General features: G+C 36.3%; 3 protein-coding genes across 4 annotated transcripts; all 3 read right to left on the bottom strand.

The window, feature by feature from the left end:
* Positions 1-6,984: 6,984 nt before the first annotated feature.
* Positions 6,985-8,267, bottom strand: LOC104781443 (uncharacterized protein At2g39795, mitochondrial). Its single transcript, XM_010506116.2, has 3 exons — positions 7,937-8,267; positions 7,324-7,700; positions 6,985-7,239 (listed from the first exon to the last, which is right to left on the bottom strand). The coding sequence occupies exons 1-3, from the start codon at positions 8,195-8,197 to the stop codon at positions 7,080-7,082; spliced, it is 798 nt and encodes a 265-aa protein (XP_010504418.1). The 5' UTR covers positions 8,198-8,267; the 3' UTR covers positions 6,985-7,079.
* A 111-nt stretch (positions 8,268-8,378) lies between these two features.
* On the bottom strand, positions 8,379-10,539 carry LOC104781444 (uncharacterized). 2 transcript variants are annotated; one of them, XM_010506117.3, is made up of 8 exons: positions 10,394-10,539; positions 10,142-10,235; positions 9,974-10,041; positions 9,659-9,731; positions 9,293-9,408; positions 9,099-9,200; positions 8,870-8,969; positions 8,379-8,697 (listed from the first exon to the last, which is right to left on the bottom strand). In XM_010506117.3, the coding sequence occupies exons 2-8, from the start codon at positions 10,226-10,228 to the stop codon at positions 8,521-8,523; spliced, it is 723 nt and encodes a 240-aa protein (XP_010504419.2). In that variant the 5' UTR covers positions 10,229-10,235; positions 10,394-10,539; the 3' UTR covers positions 8,379-8,520. The 2 variants fall into 2 exon arrangements, with proteins under 2 accessions (XP_010504419.2, XP_019100348.2); XM_019244803.2 differs by lacking the exon at positions 10,394-10,539 and having other exon boundaries at positions 10,142-10,243.
* Positions 10,540-12,329: 1,790 nt separating this feature from the next.
* On the bottom strand, positions 12,330-13,997 carry LOC104781442 (putative mannose-1-phosphate guanylyltransferase 2). The gene is made up of 6 exons (XM_087509509.1): positions 13,994-13,997; positions 13,873-13,927; positions 13,653-13,776; positions 13,498-13,539; positions 13,136-13,414; positions 12,330-13,056 (listed from the first exon to the last, which is right to left on the bottom strand). The coding sequence occupies exons 1-6, from the start codon at positions 13,995-13,997 to the stop codon at positions 12,385-12,387; spliced, it is 1,176 nt and encodes a 391-aa protein (XP_087365635.1). The 3' UTR covers positions 12,330-12,384.
* Between the last annotated feature and the right edge of the window lie 126 nt (positions 13,998-14,123).

Below are 14,123 nucleotides of genomic sequence, written 5' to 3'. Positions count from 1 at the left end.
CATGATGTTAATTTACAGACTTTGGTTGAGGCTAATAAAGTGAAGAAGAAGTTGAAGAAGAAGAAGAAGCTGATGAAGAAGATCCTGACCGAGTGAGCATTTGCAAGACTTGAAGAATAATAATAAGAAGAAGAAGAAGAGTACACATGGCCCTTGTTTTACTCCAAGGAATTTCATTTGGTCAATGGTTTGTTTTATTTGTAGCTTGAAATGTTGCGTTAACTTATATATAGTACTTAAGCGTATTTAAAAAGTCTCCTTTTTTTTTTTAAGTTAACTCAAACATGTTGTGTTTTCGTATTTTTAATATATGGAGATCGGATAGTATATGTTTTCTTTTATATATATAGTTAACCCGTTATCGTATTTTACATAATTCTTTTGTGGAGATAGGATAGTATGTTCATCAAATGATTCATAATGTGACAAAGTTGTTATTCATAAATTCATTTGTACAGTAGTTAATAAGCATCTAAGGTTTGAATTTTTTGGTAAAAGATTCGGACATAATAGCACATTTCCACCAAGCCTTTGATGGTGCGCAAAATCTCGCACAGGCCATCATGCTCGTGTTCAACTATCTATTATGGAATAATACTAACTTGGATGGGTAAAAAAGCTAAGCATTCATTTCCTCATAGAATTAACAAATGAAAACTGACTTGTGTATGTACAATGCTATACTATAGGTGGTCTTCGTGTATATTAGCAAAGGTTAAAGCTTGACAAAATAACAAAAAAAAAAGAAAAGGAAAAGGGTCATACACAAATCTGACTTTTGCTTTAATTAAAAACCTAACAACAATTGGGATGTGCATGTGTTCAAAGAGTGGAGTTGCGTAGAAGCAGGGTATGTTTTTGTGGAAGCAATCTTTGCAGGTGCATTCCTGTTAATCACATCTCCTAGACCCAACTGTTTCAGACAAGACACAACTACGTCATTAGTTACATCAATGGCACGACAAAACGTACATTTTCGGAAACAACATATGGTCTTCTCTTTTTACATGTCCGTATTTGTTCCACCCCCTCCCTCTTCATCTTCAGCAGTGTGGCTAGGAGATGGTTTTGACGTTTACGTTTTTCAACAGTTTAGTTGAGTCTGAAATATCAAATGACTTCAAGTTTAGTGGCGGGGCATTTACAAATAATCAGAGATCAGCCAAGGAAACGATATAGTTCAAGATTTTTACCTCAGTTTGATCACAACCAAATTGGTTTCCACCAAGCGCATAAGAAACACCACCATCAGATGAAACGCAGGTCCTGCAGCCACTTGTTCTCTTCGGATTCCCAACAAAGATGACACACATGTTGGACTTTGTTCTTCAACTGTGCTCCCTTGGCCACACTTGGAGAGCGCAAAAAGAAGATCCAAAATTAAATCCACAGACCCACATAACAGAACAAAGTGCAAATGTTAGTTGCAGATGTGTAGCATGCCATTTATCCTTTGCAGCCTTATCTTAAATGCAGGCTAGCATATTTTCCTAGTTAAATGATTTCTAAAACTCGAATCTTATGTTTAATATATCATTTAGACAAGCTCCCCACTAGTTCGGTTTAACAACACAATGATGATTAGCTTACCAAAACATTTTATTAGCCCAAACCACATACATGTTGGTTCAGCCAAAAGCAAAAATCTCTCAACTCATTTAAAGCATATGATTTAATAACGAAAACCAAAGGATCTGTCATGCTCACCTGTCCATAAAGCCCCCAACCAAATGTAAGTACCTGTCCACAAAAGACTAGTTACAATGTTGTTCCTCTAAATAAATTTATGTCATCAGATCAAAGGGTCGACAAATCTTGGGTGGGGGGGTTTGTTCATAGTGTTATTATGAAGGACTCTAAGACAGCCTTGAAACAAATGAACCTTAACTAAGGCGTAGTGCAGAAAGCAAATCAATTTCCAAAAAAAATTGGTTTCAGAGTATAAAGATTTTTGACATAAGGTTGAATCACATTGTTTTCACTCATCAAATAGATGACTAACAACAAAGCAATGTAAAAACAGTACTTGTGATCACAGCACTGTGTCGCCCTCCAATTCCAAGAACTCGGCTGCATTGTAAATCATGTTTACACCAGAAACGGTGAGAAGGCTCAATATGCATGGAATAGGATGAGGAGAGGAGACTAAGCGTACACGGGATCCCAATCCAAGCTGTGCTTCTCCTCCATAACCCCAACCACACATCTTACAAATATCTGGACTTGATAAAAAAATCTAAGTGTTTATTACAGGCAGCACACCAGAAGTTCTGATACCGTCAAGAGATATTTTCATAACCATCTCCCATTCGTACCTCTGATACCACTTTGAATAAAAATGATAAGCAAGCGTTTTATAATGAACAAAAAAAGTGATTTATTCATAACGTAGGCAATGGCTTGCATATATAAGCCTTACAGAGTTACAGAAACAGACTAAACTGCTTAAGAAGCACATAACAACAAACAGACTCTTAAGACAGACTCATATAACAACTAAGACTCTTAACAAACCACTTCTTCTTCTTCTAACCTACAGTTATGTCTTGCTAACAAATCAGCTCTTGTTCAAACCTTCAGTTATGTCTTCCCTAACAAATCACTTCTTCTAACCTTCAGTTGTTATGGGCTAGTTGAACACGTGCTGAGCTACAGCCTTTAGTGCCGCTGAATCGGCAGTATCACGGCAGACCACCACTGTTGTCAGAGCCGTCTCTAAGTTTTTGAGGGCCACCAGCAAATTAAAAAAAGGGGCTGCTTATATATATAATAAAAAAATAAATAAAAACTAAAACAGTGAGATGTTTAAAATACTACAATGAAAAAAAAAATTAAAAAACTAAAATGAATAAAAGGTTATTACTTAGGTTTGAACCGGAGACCTCAACCTCTTTAGGGAAGGTTACTACCACTGGACTAAAGAAACGTCTTGAAAACGGGGCCAAACAAATCTTATAAACTATACGGCCGCAAGCATATGCTTCACTCTTGTGTATCCCAAACGGTTCAGACGCTTCACCAGATTTACATATGCATGATCGCCACTAATGATCATGATGACTGCAGGAGGAGGGTTCCTCTCAACCCAAGAATCAATTTGGTGCATTATTTCATCACAAACATCTTCAGCTCCTCTTTCATATGAAAAGTAAAGTTATTTAGACAGAAAAGACCATAGAATAGCAATAGGAATCGCTGATATCCGATTGGTATGCAGCCGGAGCGCATAAGTAAAGAGGATCAAATGTCGATCAAATCAAATCGTGTGTTTATTATTCAGTGAAAGGGTTACATATATAGCTTGAGATGAATTGGGAGAATCTTTTTTTTTTTTTGTCAATCGAACTGGGAGAATCTAAACCACAATAAGTAAGTATTAATCTATCATTCTGTTACAGAACAGCCATGACTAAAAGTCTCTAACAATATCCGCATCTCTTATGTTGATGCCTAAGTTATTGTACCAGTGATGAACCGGCTCTAACCAAGGGTTAACCTTAATAGTAAGTGATTGAGTTTTTAACGAAGTTCGAGACCGAAAAAACAGCAAGATTAAGATTTGGTGGCTGGCTTACTCTGGTTAATCAAGTGATAGAAGTTTACACCACTTGTTATCTCATTGAAGATTTGTTGTGTTGCTTCAGGAATAGTGTCCTTGGCTGCAGCCACGGCATTGAGTACCATCGGACCCAAAAATCCTTTGGATTCCATGAAAGCTTTAATAGCTCGTCCTATATCTCTAGGATCGACGCCGGAAGGAATCAAACAGTTTTCGATGTTCCACCAGTTTAAAATAAAAAGGTTCTCTGCCACCGGCGCCGCTCCTTTACTCATGTTCGCCATCAATGTCTGTAGAGGAGAGAGTTCTGCCGCCGGCGCCGCTTCTTCATTCTCATCCCAAGACTGCAACTACCATGGTGATGGAGCCACCAAAAGCAAGTTTTTTTTTTTTTAGTATAGATGTGAAATTGAATTTATTGAGTTAGCAAGAGAGTTTGTTACTTAGTTGAAGAAAAGCTTAACCAAAAAGTTTTTCCTTGCTAGAAAAGGAAAAAAACAAGCACATAATCGATGGAGACGATGAAGTTATTAATCAAATTTTTCATTCCATAAATGTTAGAAGTTCTTAATCAAGTTATTAAACAACTTTAATTAAGTGGAGGATTCATTAATCAAGTTCTTCATTCCAAAAATTTTAGACGAGGACTATAAGTACAAATGCAAATTGTATATGATATAACCCTTTTTTTCCTTTCATTATACAGTTCAGTTTGTTATTGTCTTAAAATGCAAATGTACTAAAAATATATATTTAAAGTGTTATTTTACATTTAATACAATAATAATAATTTTTAATTACTAAAACTGAAAGCAATTTATGTTATGGATTATGGTTGTCTCTAAACATTTTGGTACATGTTAATAGATTTACCTTAGAACTAGTCATTTGACCATTTTGCACAAACTGTGAACCTTTATTTCTTTCAATATATGTTGTTATGGATGTGAATCATCATATAAAGTGATTGAATTCATGATTCAATTATTCATTTTAACATCTTTAGTTCATCAAATTTAAATTACTTTTGAAAGATATACAATGACAAGTTTAGAATTTTGTCATGAAATTCAAATAATTATTTTACTTAGATAATAGAGTTCCATATGATATGAATCTATGATATGCTATATATTGTTGCTCCATGAAGTAAATGTCATTATCTTAATTAAGTATGTTTTAGGAGGACATCTTAATAATAATATTTAAAGAGAAATATATCAATTTGACTTAAAAACGTGTATCAATTAAAATATAGGGTTATTTAAATATAAGGAAAAGAACTACGTCGTATTGAAAGAGTTTACTTACCAGTGTCTTGGTCAATTTCCTGGTTTTCCCGTACCGGTTCAGGCAGTCTTCGACAATAAAAAAAATTGTCAAAGAGATCATGCCACCAGGTTTGAAATCCTCTGCGAGTTTCTTGTAAGACATGGAGTTAATGTTTGAATCTCCTTCTAATTTTTTGTAATCAACTGAGATTGTGATCTCTTGACCTTTGCCAAAGGTCTTTTGGTTTAGCTGTATCGGTCTGCCTTCTTTGAAAAACCCGGTACGTACGTATCTCACAGGCAAGACCCCCTCGAAGCATAATCACAATAGTTCACCCTTATTACACGCCTAAACCAATGGAACCAAAGATAATTTCCCAAAATTTTAGGATGTATTTAATTAATTAATATTTAATCAAAAGTTCTTTAAAATAGAAATTCGAAAAAGGATGATATCTATTTCGTTAGCCCATAAGTTTCAAAGTTGAAAGAAACCCTAAATAATTTGACTTGACTGCTACGTATCGAGATCGCTTCTCTCTGTAAACGATTTAACCGGTTGGCGGTTGTCAAAGAAGTTTAACTTTAGGAAGATGATGATGCTTCCCAAGAAGGCACTAAGCAAGGAGGGTAAAACGTCGGTGTGGTGGGACATAGATAGACGAGCATCCGGTTTGGCGGTTCCTAGTGGGTATGATGCTGGTCGGATCCGTGAGTGTATAGAACGGGCGTTGGAGAATTTAGGTTACTCTGGTGGTCATGGTCCGGTCACATTTCTGCCTATGGCGACCTATAGCAAACCCCAGAGCACGTACTGCGAGCACTCTCTTCCACTGGAATCATTCTTAACTGCTCCTTTCGTGGTTACTCTGGAGAAGTCATGCAGTGAATCGATGGAGTACCCTGTTCGATTGCTGTTTATGCGATTTTAATGCCAAAGCTTTGAAAGTTTCAACCTTCATCTCACGGGTGAAAAACATTTAGACCTAGCAAGCATCTTTGTCAAACATTTACCCGAATTAAGCATCGAGGATGAGATGAAGAATAACAGAGTTGATCAAGCTTCCCTTGATTCCCAAGACTGCAACTACCATGGTGATGGAGGAGCCACCAAAGGCAAGTTTTTCTTTTTCTTTTTCTAATATATAAATATGGACTTTATCAAGTAACGAACTTAGTTACAAAAAAGCTTAACCAAGAAGTTTTTGCTTGCCAGAAAAAAAAAAGATAAAACGAAGCACAAAAGTAGTACCTCCTCCTCCTCCAAAGGCAAGTTTTTAATATCTCAACTTCGTTAATGAAAGATGTTTTGACTAGACTCCAAATGTGAAATAACAGAAAGCATGATGTTGATTTATTACAGACTTTAGTTGCGGCTTATAAAGTGAAGAAGAAGTTGAATAATAATAAGAAGAAGTTGATGAAGAAGAAGATGTTGACGGAATATGAGCATCTCCAAGACTAAGAAGAAGAAGTGTATACATGGTCAGTTTTTGTTGGAGCTTCCAATAACTTTGGAAGAGTCTGAAATATCAAATGACTTCCAAGTTTAATGTGGCAGGGCCTTTACAAATAATCAGTTTAGCATTTACTAGAATAGTCAAGCAAACAATATAGTTCAAGATTTTGACCTCAGCTTGATCACAACCAGTACCTAAACTGGCCAAATTGGTTTCCACCAAACGCATAAACATCACCATCAGATCGTGTACCATAGACCTGCTGCCACTTGTTCTATTCGAGTTCCTTAGTTCATCATCTGTACTTCCTTGGCCACACTTGAGTATGCAAAAAGAACATCCAATTAAATTCAGAGACCCACTTAACAGAACAAAGTGCAAATGTGGGTTGTTCTTATGTGTTGGTGGGAATAAGCACAAGCAGGATCCATGGAGGAGTCGAAAGATTAAGAACAACAAGATGGTACAACTGTGTTTTTATTGGTCTTTCCATTGTTCATTGATTTGTTAAAAAGCTGAGAAGTTTTATGTGGTTGTGGTGATGAAAGACACAGGAATCAGGATAATGAGAGGAAAAGGACAAGTTGTGGATGGAGTTTCTCCTAATGTCAAAACTTATACCTTTTCTATTTTTATCTCCATGCAAAAGAAGTAATGATTCTCTAATAATCAATCTGTGGTTTGTTAACTATGATGATCAAATTCCAATTTCACATTCAAACTCAAAAGTCACTACAATAAAATCTGCAACCATAAAACCATCTTGCTCCTGCTCATCTTAGTGGGTTTTCATTCTTGGACAAAGTTTTTGAGCTTCTTCAACCATAGTTTGTACTCTCTGTTATCTTTATCCATCATGTACTCATACAAGAAATCCGTTGCGCTTGCGTTGATTCCTCTGGAATCTAGAAACTTGTGGAATGACTTGCGCATATTCTCATCCAACTCCCTGCAAAGCAAAAGAAAGAAAGAACATTTGAGTTATTTTTTGGGTTGTCATATGACTAAAAAAGATGGGATACATGTTGCTTACTGAAAATCTGGCCCATCATACTTCAACAGTTCTTCAGAAGAAGAATCCTCTGGACGGTTCACAGACAAACCATCAATGACAACCTCATCAGGGAAAGCCGTGCAGCTAAACTCTAGGCTGAGTCCACTCTTCTTAGTCACAGTGACAACTAGTGGAATGCTTGTTTCATTCGCTTTCTCATGACGACCATCACCACCACCATCTTCATCGTCATCCATATCATCTTCATTTTCATCCATGCCAAGACCAGGCATGCTTACTTCCACTTTCATCTTCTCTTCATTGTGCTCTCTAGTCAAAGTCACAGTCCTGTGTCCAGGATTATCTTGGATTATGAAAGGAAAGCCACTAGAGACATCTGTACTCTCATCCTCCTCCTTAAAGAAACACATAACCAGAAACTTAGAATCAAGAAATCAAATCAGGTCTTTTGCTAACACAACATCTATAAAGACATGACCTCCATTGAAGCTTAGGGCTTAATTTCTTTATTGGGTAAAAGCAAAGTCACACAATCAGTCTAATTTTCAACGCTGCTTCTACATTTCTCTATCAGAAATCAAGACTATAACTATTCAAAGTACCTAAATCCGTGATAGAGAGGAGGTATTACCACATCGTGATCATCCGCTTTGAAAGAATCGTTGTTGATCTCGGAGTCAATTACTTGAAGAAGCGTCTGATCGGACTTTAATCGCTCAGTGGCCGTCGAATAAGGGAAGCCACGAGAGACGAAAGGACGAAACAGAGATGGCTTGTGAACAAGAGACGAGCGGTTAACGATGACAGAGGAGACGGCCTGAGCTCGAGCTACACGACCACACACGGAAGCCAAAGTAGAAGCTGATCTGCGAATGCACAAAGCGAAACCCATTGCGCGAATTGATTTCTAGAAATGGACTCTTTCAGGGTTTTGGCAATTTCCTTAGGGTTTTGACTTTGAACTTTGAAGTGTTGTTGCGAAGAAGATAAGAGTACACTAACCAAACCGTACCGGTCTTTCAATTAAACCGGTCAAATTACGATATTTTAATTTTCTCAATACAAAACAAAAAAATGCAAACCGAGAATCTCTTCAAGAATCAAGTTGTGCTGTTTCATTTCACATATCGAACTCAAAATTTACAAAGGCAACATAACTTTTTAACAAACTGAAATGTAAAATTTCACTAATTTGGTTTACATGTCCAACCATTTCTATGTGACTCGGATCAACAGGACAACCATTATGAACACACACGTCATAGCGAAGATCAAAAGCCACTGGAAGCAACTTGTCTTTGAGCTTTGTGAATATATCTTCGTCGCTCTTGTTGTCGCGTGTCCTGTGCTTGCTAAGCTTTGTTCAATGGCCTCCTCGGTGGAGTCGAGTATCTTTTGTTAATGAATCCACAAAAAAAGAAAGAAAGAAAAACTGTTAGGACCAATGAAGCCATTTAAAAGAATATGTGAACCAAAATATAGATTATTGTTCTCTTCTCCCATTGCTGTTGATGATAATAGTATGCATAATGGGTATATTGTGAGGAAATGGTTAACATCTCACCTTCTCTGTATTTTGCACAGATTGGCTTATCGCTTGACTTCTCTCCTTGAGTTGTCTTGCAAGTCCCACCATTTCATCTGTTAGATCCTCTTGAAGCTTTCTGTCATTAAAATGAATCATCAACGTGAACATGAAGTGGCAAATTCAAAAGAGTACAGCTTTACTCTTTGCGATTATGTGCAGAGATAAAAATGAGTTCATAGTTCTTCTTGCTGATCTATGAAACTACCTGTGCTTCTCAATGTGCGCTTGAGCTGCGGTGTCTAGTTTTACTGGTTTTGATGAATCAGTATCAGCAGCATCAAAACTTTGGTCCTTGGAACTTGCAGGCCTACCTCAATCAAGGAAGCTGATAAGTACTAAAGGAAATAAAATTAATAAATTACAAGTTGAGAAGGATTGTGAATCGAGTATTCCACTTACACGATTCTTCTTCTCAGCTGTGGAGAAGTGGGACTTCGAGGATCATCTTCTATTTTTGGTGAGCTTCCACTAGTCGAATCTTTTGCAAAGGGTTCATCAGATACCTCTGTGTCAGGCTGTTATTAATTTAGCAAAAAACAATAATTTGGTATTAGTTACAGAATTAAAACTTGAAATTCTTGCAACCAAACAATGGTTCTACGCAGGAACAAACCAAAATGGGCGTTCCTGTAACTAACCCAAGTGGAAACAATTCCTCAGACCAAATGCATCTAGTAAAAATTGGGGAAGTAGATAAGAAAGTATCTCTAACACATTACTCTGAATGTCCTAGTTCACAGTCCCTTTCTAGTTCAGGTGACTTACCACTTGAGGAACTATCTTGGAAGCAACAGCTTCAATCTTTTCATAGTACTCATTAACCTTAGCCTTTGTAACTCTGGACAAAAAGAGATCAAAGGAGAAAAATAAGCACACTTTCGTAATGGTCGCCAATGGAATTGTGAAAGAGCATCTCCACCCAAAAAAAAAAAAGATAAACTTTGGAACAACTATAACACAAAAGCAATTGAATTCAAATCTCAAACCCTTAATCCTAGAAAGATTCATAGATATTCTCAACAATCAAACACCAAAGCAGGAATCTTTGAATAAAAGAGAGGAAGTAAGAAAGTAACAAACCTGGGAAGCCCTTCAGGGGTCTTCTCTTCCGAGAGTTGTTCTAACAGTTCCCTCAATGTAGCAACATACTGCAGCAGAATTGTATTCACCACATCAACATCAATATAATAAGCACGACAAACTAATAGTTTTTTTACAACACATGAAGAAAGATCCAAAGAAACGTACATGCATAAGCTTCGATTGATTTTGCTGATTAGGTGCAGCCGAAAGCAATCTCCGGAAATTGATCTCTGATTTGCTTATCCCCATCATCAAATACCTGACCATAGTGGAATCAAAACATGTCATATCGAAACACAGAGACCAGTACCAGTATCAATTGAAAAGAAAAAAAAAACCCCCCAATTCGAGAATATAAGAAACGCGAAACATCAATCATTGAATCACGATTTATGGAGACATCAGATTTCAAATCACCTTTTGTCATCCACCGTCGTCAGGTGAAGCCGGTGTAAAAAAGTTAACCGGAGTTTTTTTTGTGTGTGTGTGTGTGTGGTGTGGTCCTTGTCGAGAGTCGAGACGAAGAAGGAGAAGAAGTCTCTGTGCAAAAAATAACCGAATCTTCTAAACCGATGGTTTAATAGTTATAACCGAATTATGCAACTATATTATGGTTTACATAATATGGAAACGAATCACATCAAAAAACTGAACGAATCACTAATAATTATGACCAAAATCAAATACAATTAAAAAATTTAGAATGTTTTGTGATATTATTACTATTGAATAAAAAAATATCTGCATTCTTAACCCCATTGCACGATCTCTCCGGTTAAAACCATGATGTCCTTAGATTACTCCAGTAAGATCTCTATCACTTCTCGAAAATTCATCAATCTGATCAATATAATTCATGAATCACATGAATCATGCTAAACAAGCGGATCTAATTTAAAGTGTTTATGCGTTTCTCCGTTACGATCGTGCAGATGCAAAAACAAGCGTCAATTCTGGGACGTGGAGGATTTCCCAAACCCTAATGGTCGCTCGTTTTATGAAATAATCAAATCATCTCTTGAGTAGGAAGGTTATCATGGTGGTGTGTCAATCAGAGCTTATGGTGAGAAGAAACCTGATGAAGACAATATTATTCCAAGCAAACAATGAACTTCTCATATTATAGGGTACAAATTAAACAAGATATAGGCTCTCTTTGTAAATGTTGTAACATATATATATATATATATATAGTTCGAAGGACTACTAAAAATATATGCATACGGCCTACTAATTTTTCTGAGCCGGGCCTCTAATAGTTGAAAGATTTAGTGACTAGATAAGTACTCGGCGTTTTTTAACCATAAAGTTGTGTATCCGCAAGGTATAGTTATATTTCTGGACTGCTACACTAAATTGAAGTTACACCAAATCAAATTTGTGTAAATTATATGTTGCAGGATAGTTTTGTCAGTAACAGCAAAAACGGAAGAGATGTATTCTATTGGATAGAGTAATTATAAAACTGCTGCACTATGCAATGTATTCACGAAAATCCCCATGTTCCTCTACTTTAGTGGTAACTCTGATGCGCCCTCTATATAAAATGGACAAGAAGAGCTTAATTAGAACATATGAAATTGGTCGGAAAAGGTCTAAGAGAACAAAGAGCCAATGTTAATCATACACAAACAGAACCAAAGTCTTTTGACAGAAAAACATATATATAGTACGTACCATGTATTCCAAAAGAATGCTGGCATCAGTAGTTACGTGTTCACACCTCGTCCTCATCAAATATAAACATGAAAATGTCATTATATAAACATAAAGATAAAAAAAAAACAAAAAATTGTTGACATTTACTTAAGATATAAGTATTATTTATAATTATAATTATCTTAAATATAATTAGGAAATTATATTAGATATTTTTCTATATAAACTAAAGTGATTTCTACAAATTAAATATTATTATGAGAATCAATTATAAAATTTTCTTGACACCTTTGTATTCTTGACCGGCCATCTTGATTTGACCCCTTGTTAGTTGTTACAATATGTACACAATGTAGCTAAGTTAAATCATCTATGTTTTGCAGACATGTTCTTAAGATGATGCTTCTTTCAATGTCATATCCATTATCAAAAAAAAAAAAAACAAATTATTGAGAGGTTTGTATCTTTTGAAGTAATTAAAATATTGTGACAAAAAGTTACGAACTTCTTAGCTATATTTACGATCGAAAAACCCCTAATCTTACGTTAAGTTTATGTTTCTTAATTTTCCTTGGCTTTCGCCTTTCTATTAACCAGGAATGTCAAATTTATGTAACCTCTAGATCTAGTAAATCCATCATTGTAAAACAATAGTATAAACAAAAATCTTTAATATCACTTTAAGCTAGTTTTGATCAAAAAGAAAAAATAAAAATAAAAAATAGAACAATATATCCATCAAAAGGTCATCACATCACTATATCTGGCTTCATGATGTCTGATTTGATCTCTTTGTTATGCAAAACAACCGCTCCATTAAAATAAATTTCATCGTACAAATGAACATTTTTCCCAAGTATGGACATGTTCTCGACCCTAGCCCATTGTCCGACCATCGAGTGCCACCCAATGATACTACTTGAGACACACGAGTACCTCTTCACGTGTGCCCCACGCATCACCGTGCATCGTGAAAGTCTAACCCCGGACTCAATGACGCAGTCAGGGCCAATAGCAACGTCAGGGCCAATCAAACATCCTTCTCCAATCTCTGCGGTTTCATCCACTAGAACATTCCCAACAATGTGTGGACCATTGGCTAACTCTGAAGGAGACTTCTTCCTCAGAGAGTCTAAGTAAAGTCTAAGACCAATAATGTAGTCTCGTGGTTGACCAATGTCCATCCAGAATCCAGGAAGCACCATTGCATAGAGTTTTTCAGCTTCTGCGATTTGGGGGAAGATCTCTTTCTCAATTGACGTTGGTCTTAGCTCAATCCGGTCAAGAACTGAAGGATTTAGAAGATAAATCCCAGCATTGATCTTGTTACCAACATATAGTTTCGGCTTTTCGACAAACCTTTCCACTTTCCCTGTGGCTTCTTCCATAACCACTACTCCATATTTCGAAGGCTCGTCCACCTTTTAAACCAATGGTATCCTAATGAGTAAAAAACATGAACACAATTGTACTTTTTAAGTTTTAAAAAATCTCTTTCACCTTTGTCACCATTATAGAGGCCTCTCCTCCATGAGCATTGTGAAAAGCAATAAACTCTTCAAGCGGATATTCACTAATAACATCGCTGTTAAGGACAAAGAATGGCTTGCCGGAGCCATCAACCAGTTTGTCCCTGGCTAAAGCCAACGGACCAGCTGTACCTAAAGGCTCAGTCTCTTGCGAGCAAGTGATCTTGATCCCGAGATTTGTCTCGACTTCCCTTGAGATTTGTCTTTCGACATCACTAGTAGTTGCTGAATGATTTTTTTGAACATTGAACTATTAAGATATTCTATGAAGGTATCATATATATAGCTTTGCATAGGGAAATATCAGAGAGACTCAAATTCGTAATTAATTGCCAAAATGACTTCATCAACTCCAATAGCCTTAAGTGCCTCTATCTGCAACAACATTTGTCATCACATATCCCAGATAAAAAAAATCAATACAATAATAAAACCATGAGACTAGCAAGAAGAACCACAATTACAATTTGAAAGACCATATAGAGTACCTGATGTAGGATCATAGGTTTATTAGCGAAATCAACAAGAGGCTTCGGGAAACTGAGAGTCAATGGTCTTAAACGAGTCCCAAAACCTCCAACAAGAATAAGAGCCTTCATCTTCTTCTTTTTCCTGTAGAGAACATGTAAGTTAAAAAGCAGAGTAAATCACAGCATGCATCTATTGTGAGAACATAAAGCTAAAAGTTAAGAATCAAAGTAATAAAACATGTCACGGCCAGAACAATTAAAATAGTGTAAATTCCCAAAGTCCAAGTCCAGATCTGATAAAGTTCAACGAAACTAAATAAAAACATAAATAAATCTGTAACGCCGACGAAGCTTCAAACCCATAAGGCCATAACCCTAATCGACATCCATATAGAATCGACCTGAACTACGTACGATCTAAGCCAGATCAAATCAACACAGACAAAGCGCACAAAACCACTCCGTACATATAAATAATAGTCAGATGCA

Source organism: Camelina sativa, chromosome 4, assembly GCF_030686135.1.
Source record: "Camelina sativa cultivar CO46 ecotype springtype chromosome 4, ASM3068613v1".
In the NCBI taxonomy this organism is placed as follows: domain Eukaryota; kingdom Viridiplantae; phylum Streptophyta; class Magnoliopsida; order Brassicales; family Brassicaceae; genus Camelina; species Camelina sativa.
The sequence above is the reverse complement of the archived record's forward strand: the minus strand, read 5'-3'. Positions and strand labels throughout refer to the sequence as shown.

Coding starts and splice junctions, on each gene's coding strand:
- LOC104781443 (XM_010506116.2), bottom strand. CDS start 8,197: ATGGGTTTCGCTTTGTGCATTCGCAGATCAGCTTCTACTTTGGCTTCC. Junction 7,701..7,936: donor AAGCGGATGATCACGATGTG/GTAATACCTCCT, acceptor TGTTTCTTTAAG/GAGGAGGATGAGAGTACAGA. Junction 7,240..7,323: donor TATGATGGGCCAGATTTTCA/GTAAGCAACATG, acceptor TTTGCTTTGCAG/GGAGTTGGATGAGAATATGC.
- LOC104781444 (XM_019244803.2), bottom strand. CDS start 10,243: ATGGTCAGGTATTTGATGATGGGGATAAGCAAATCAGAGATCAATTTC. Junction 9,201..9,292: donor CAGCTGAGAAGAAGAATCGT/GTAAGTGGAATA, acceptor TGATTGAGGTAG/GCCTGCAAGTTCCAAGGACC. Junction 8,970..9,098: donor GCGCACATTGAGAAGCACAG/GTAGTTTCATAG, acceptor TTTTAATGACAG/AAAGCTTCAAGAGGATCTAA.
- LOC104781442 (XM_087509509.1), bottom strand. Junction 13,540..13,652: donor AACCTATGATCCTACATCAG/GTACTCTATATG, acceptor ATGTTGTTGCAG/ATAGAGGCACTTAAGGCTAT. Junction 13,415..13,497: donor GAGTTGATGAAGTCATTTTG/GCAATTAATTAC, acceptor ATATCTTAATAG/TTCAATGTTCAAAAAAATCA.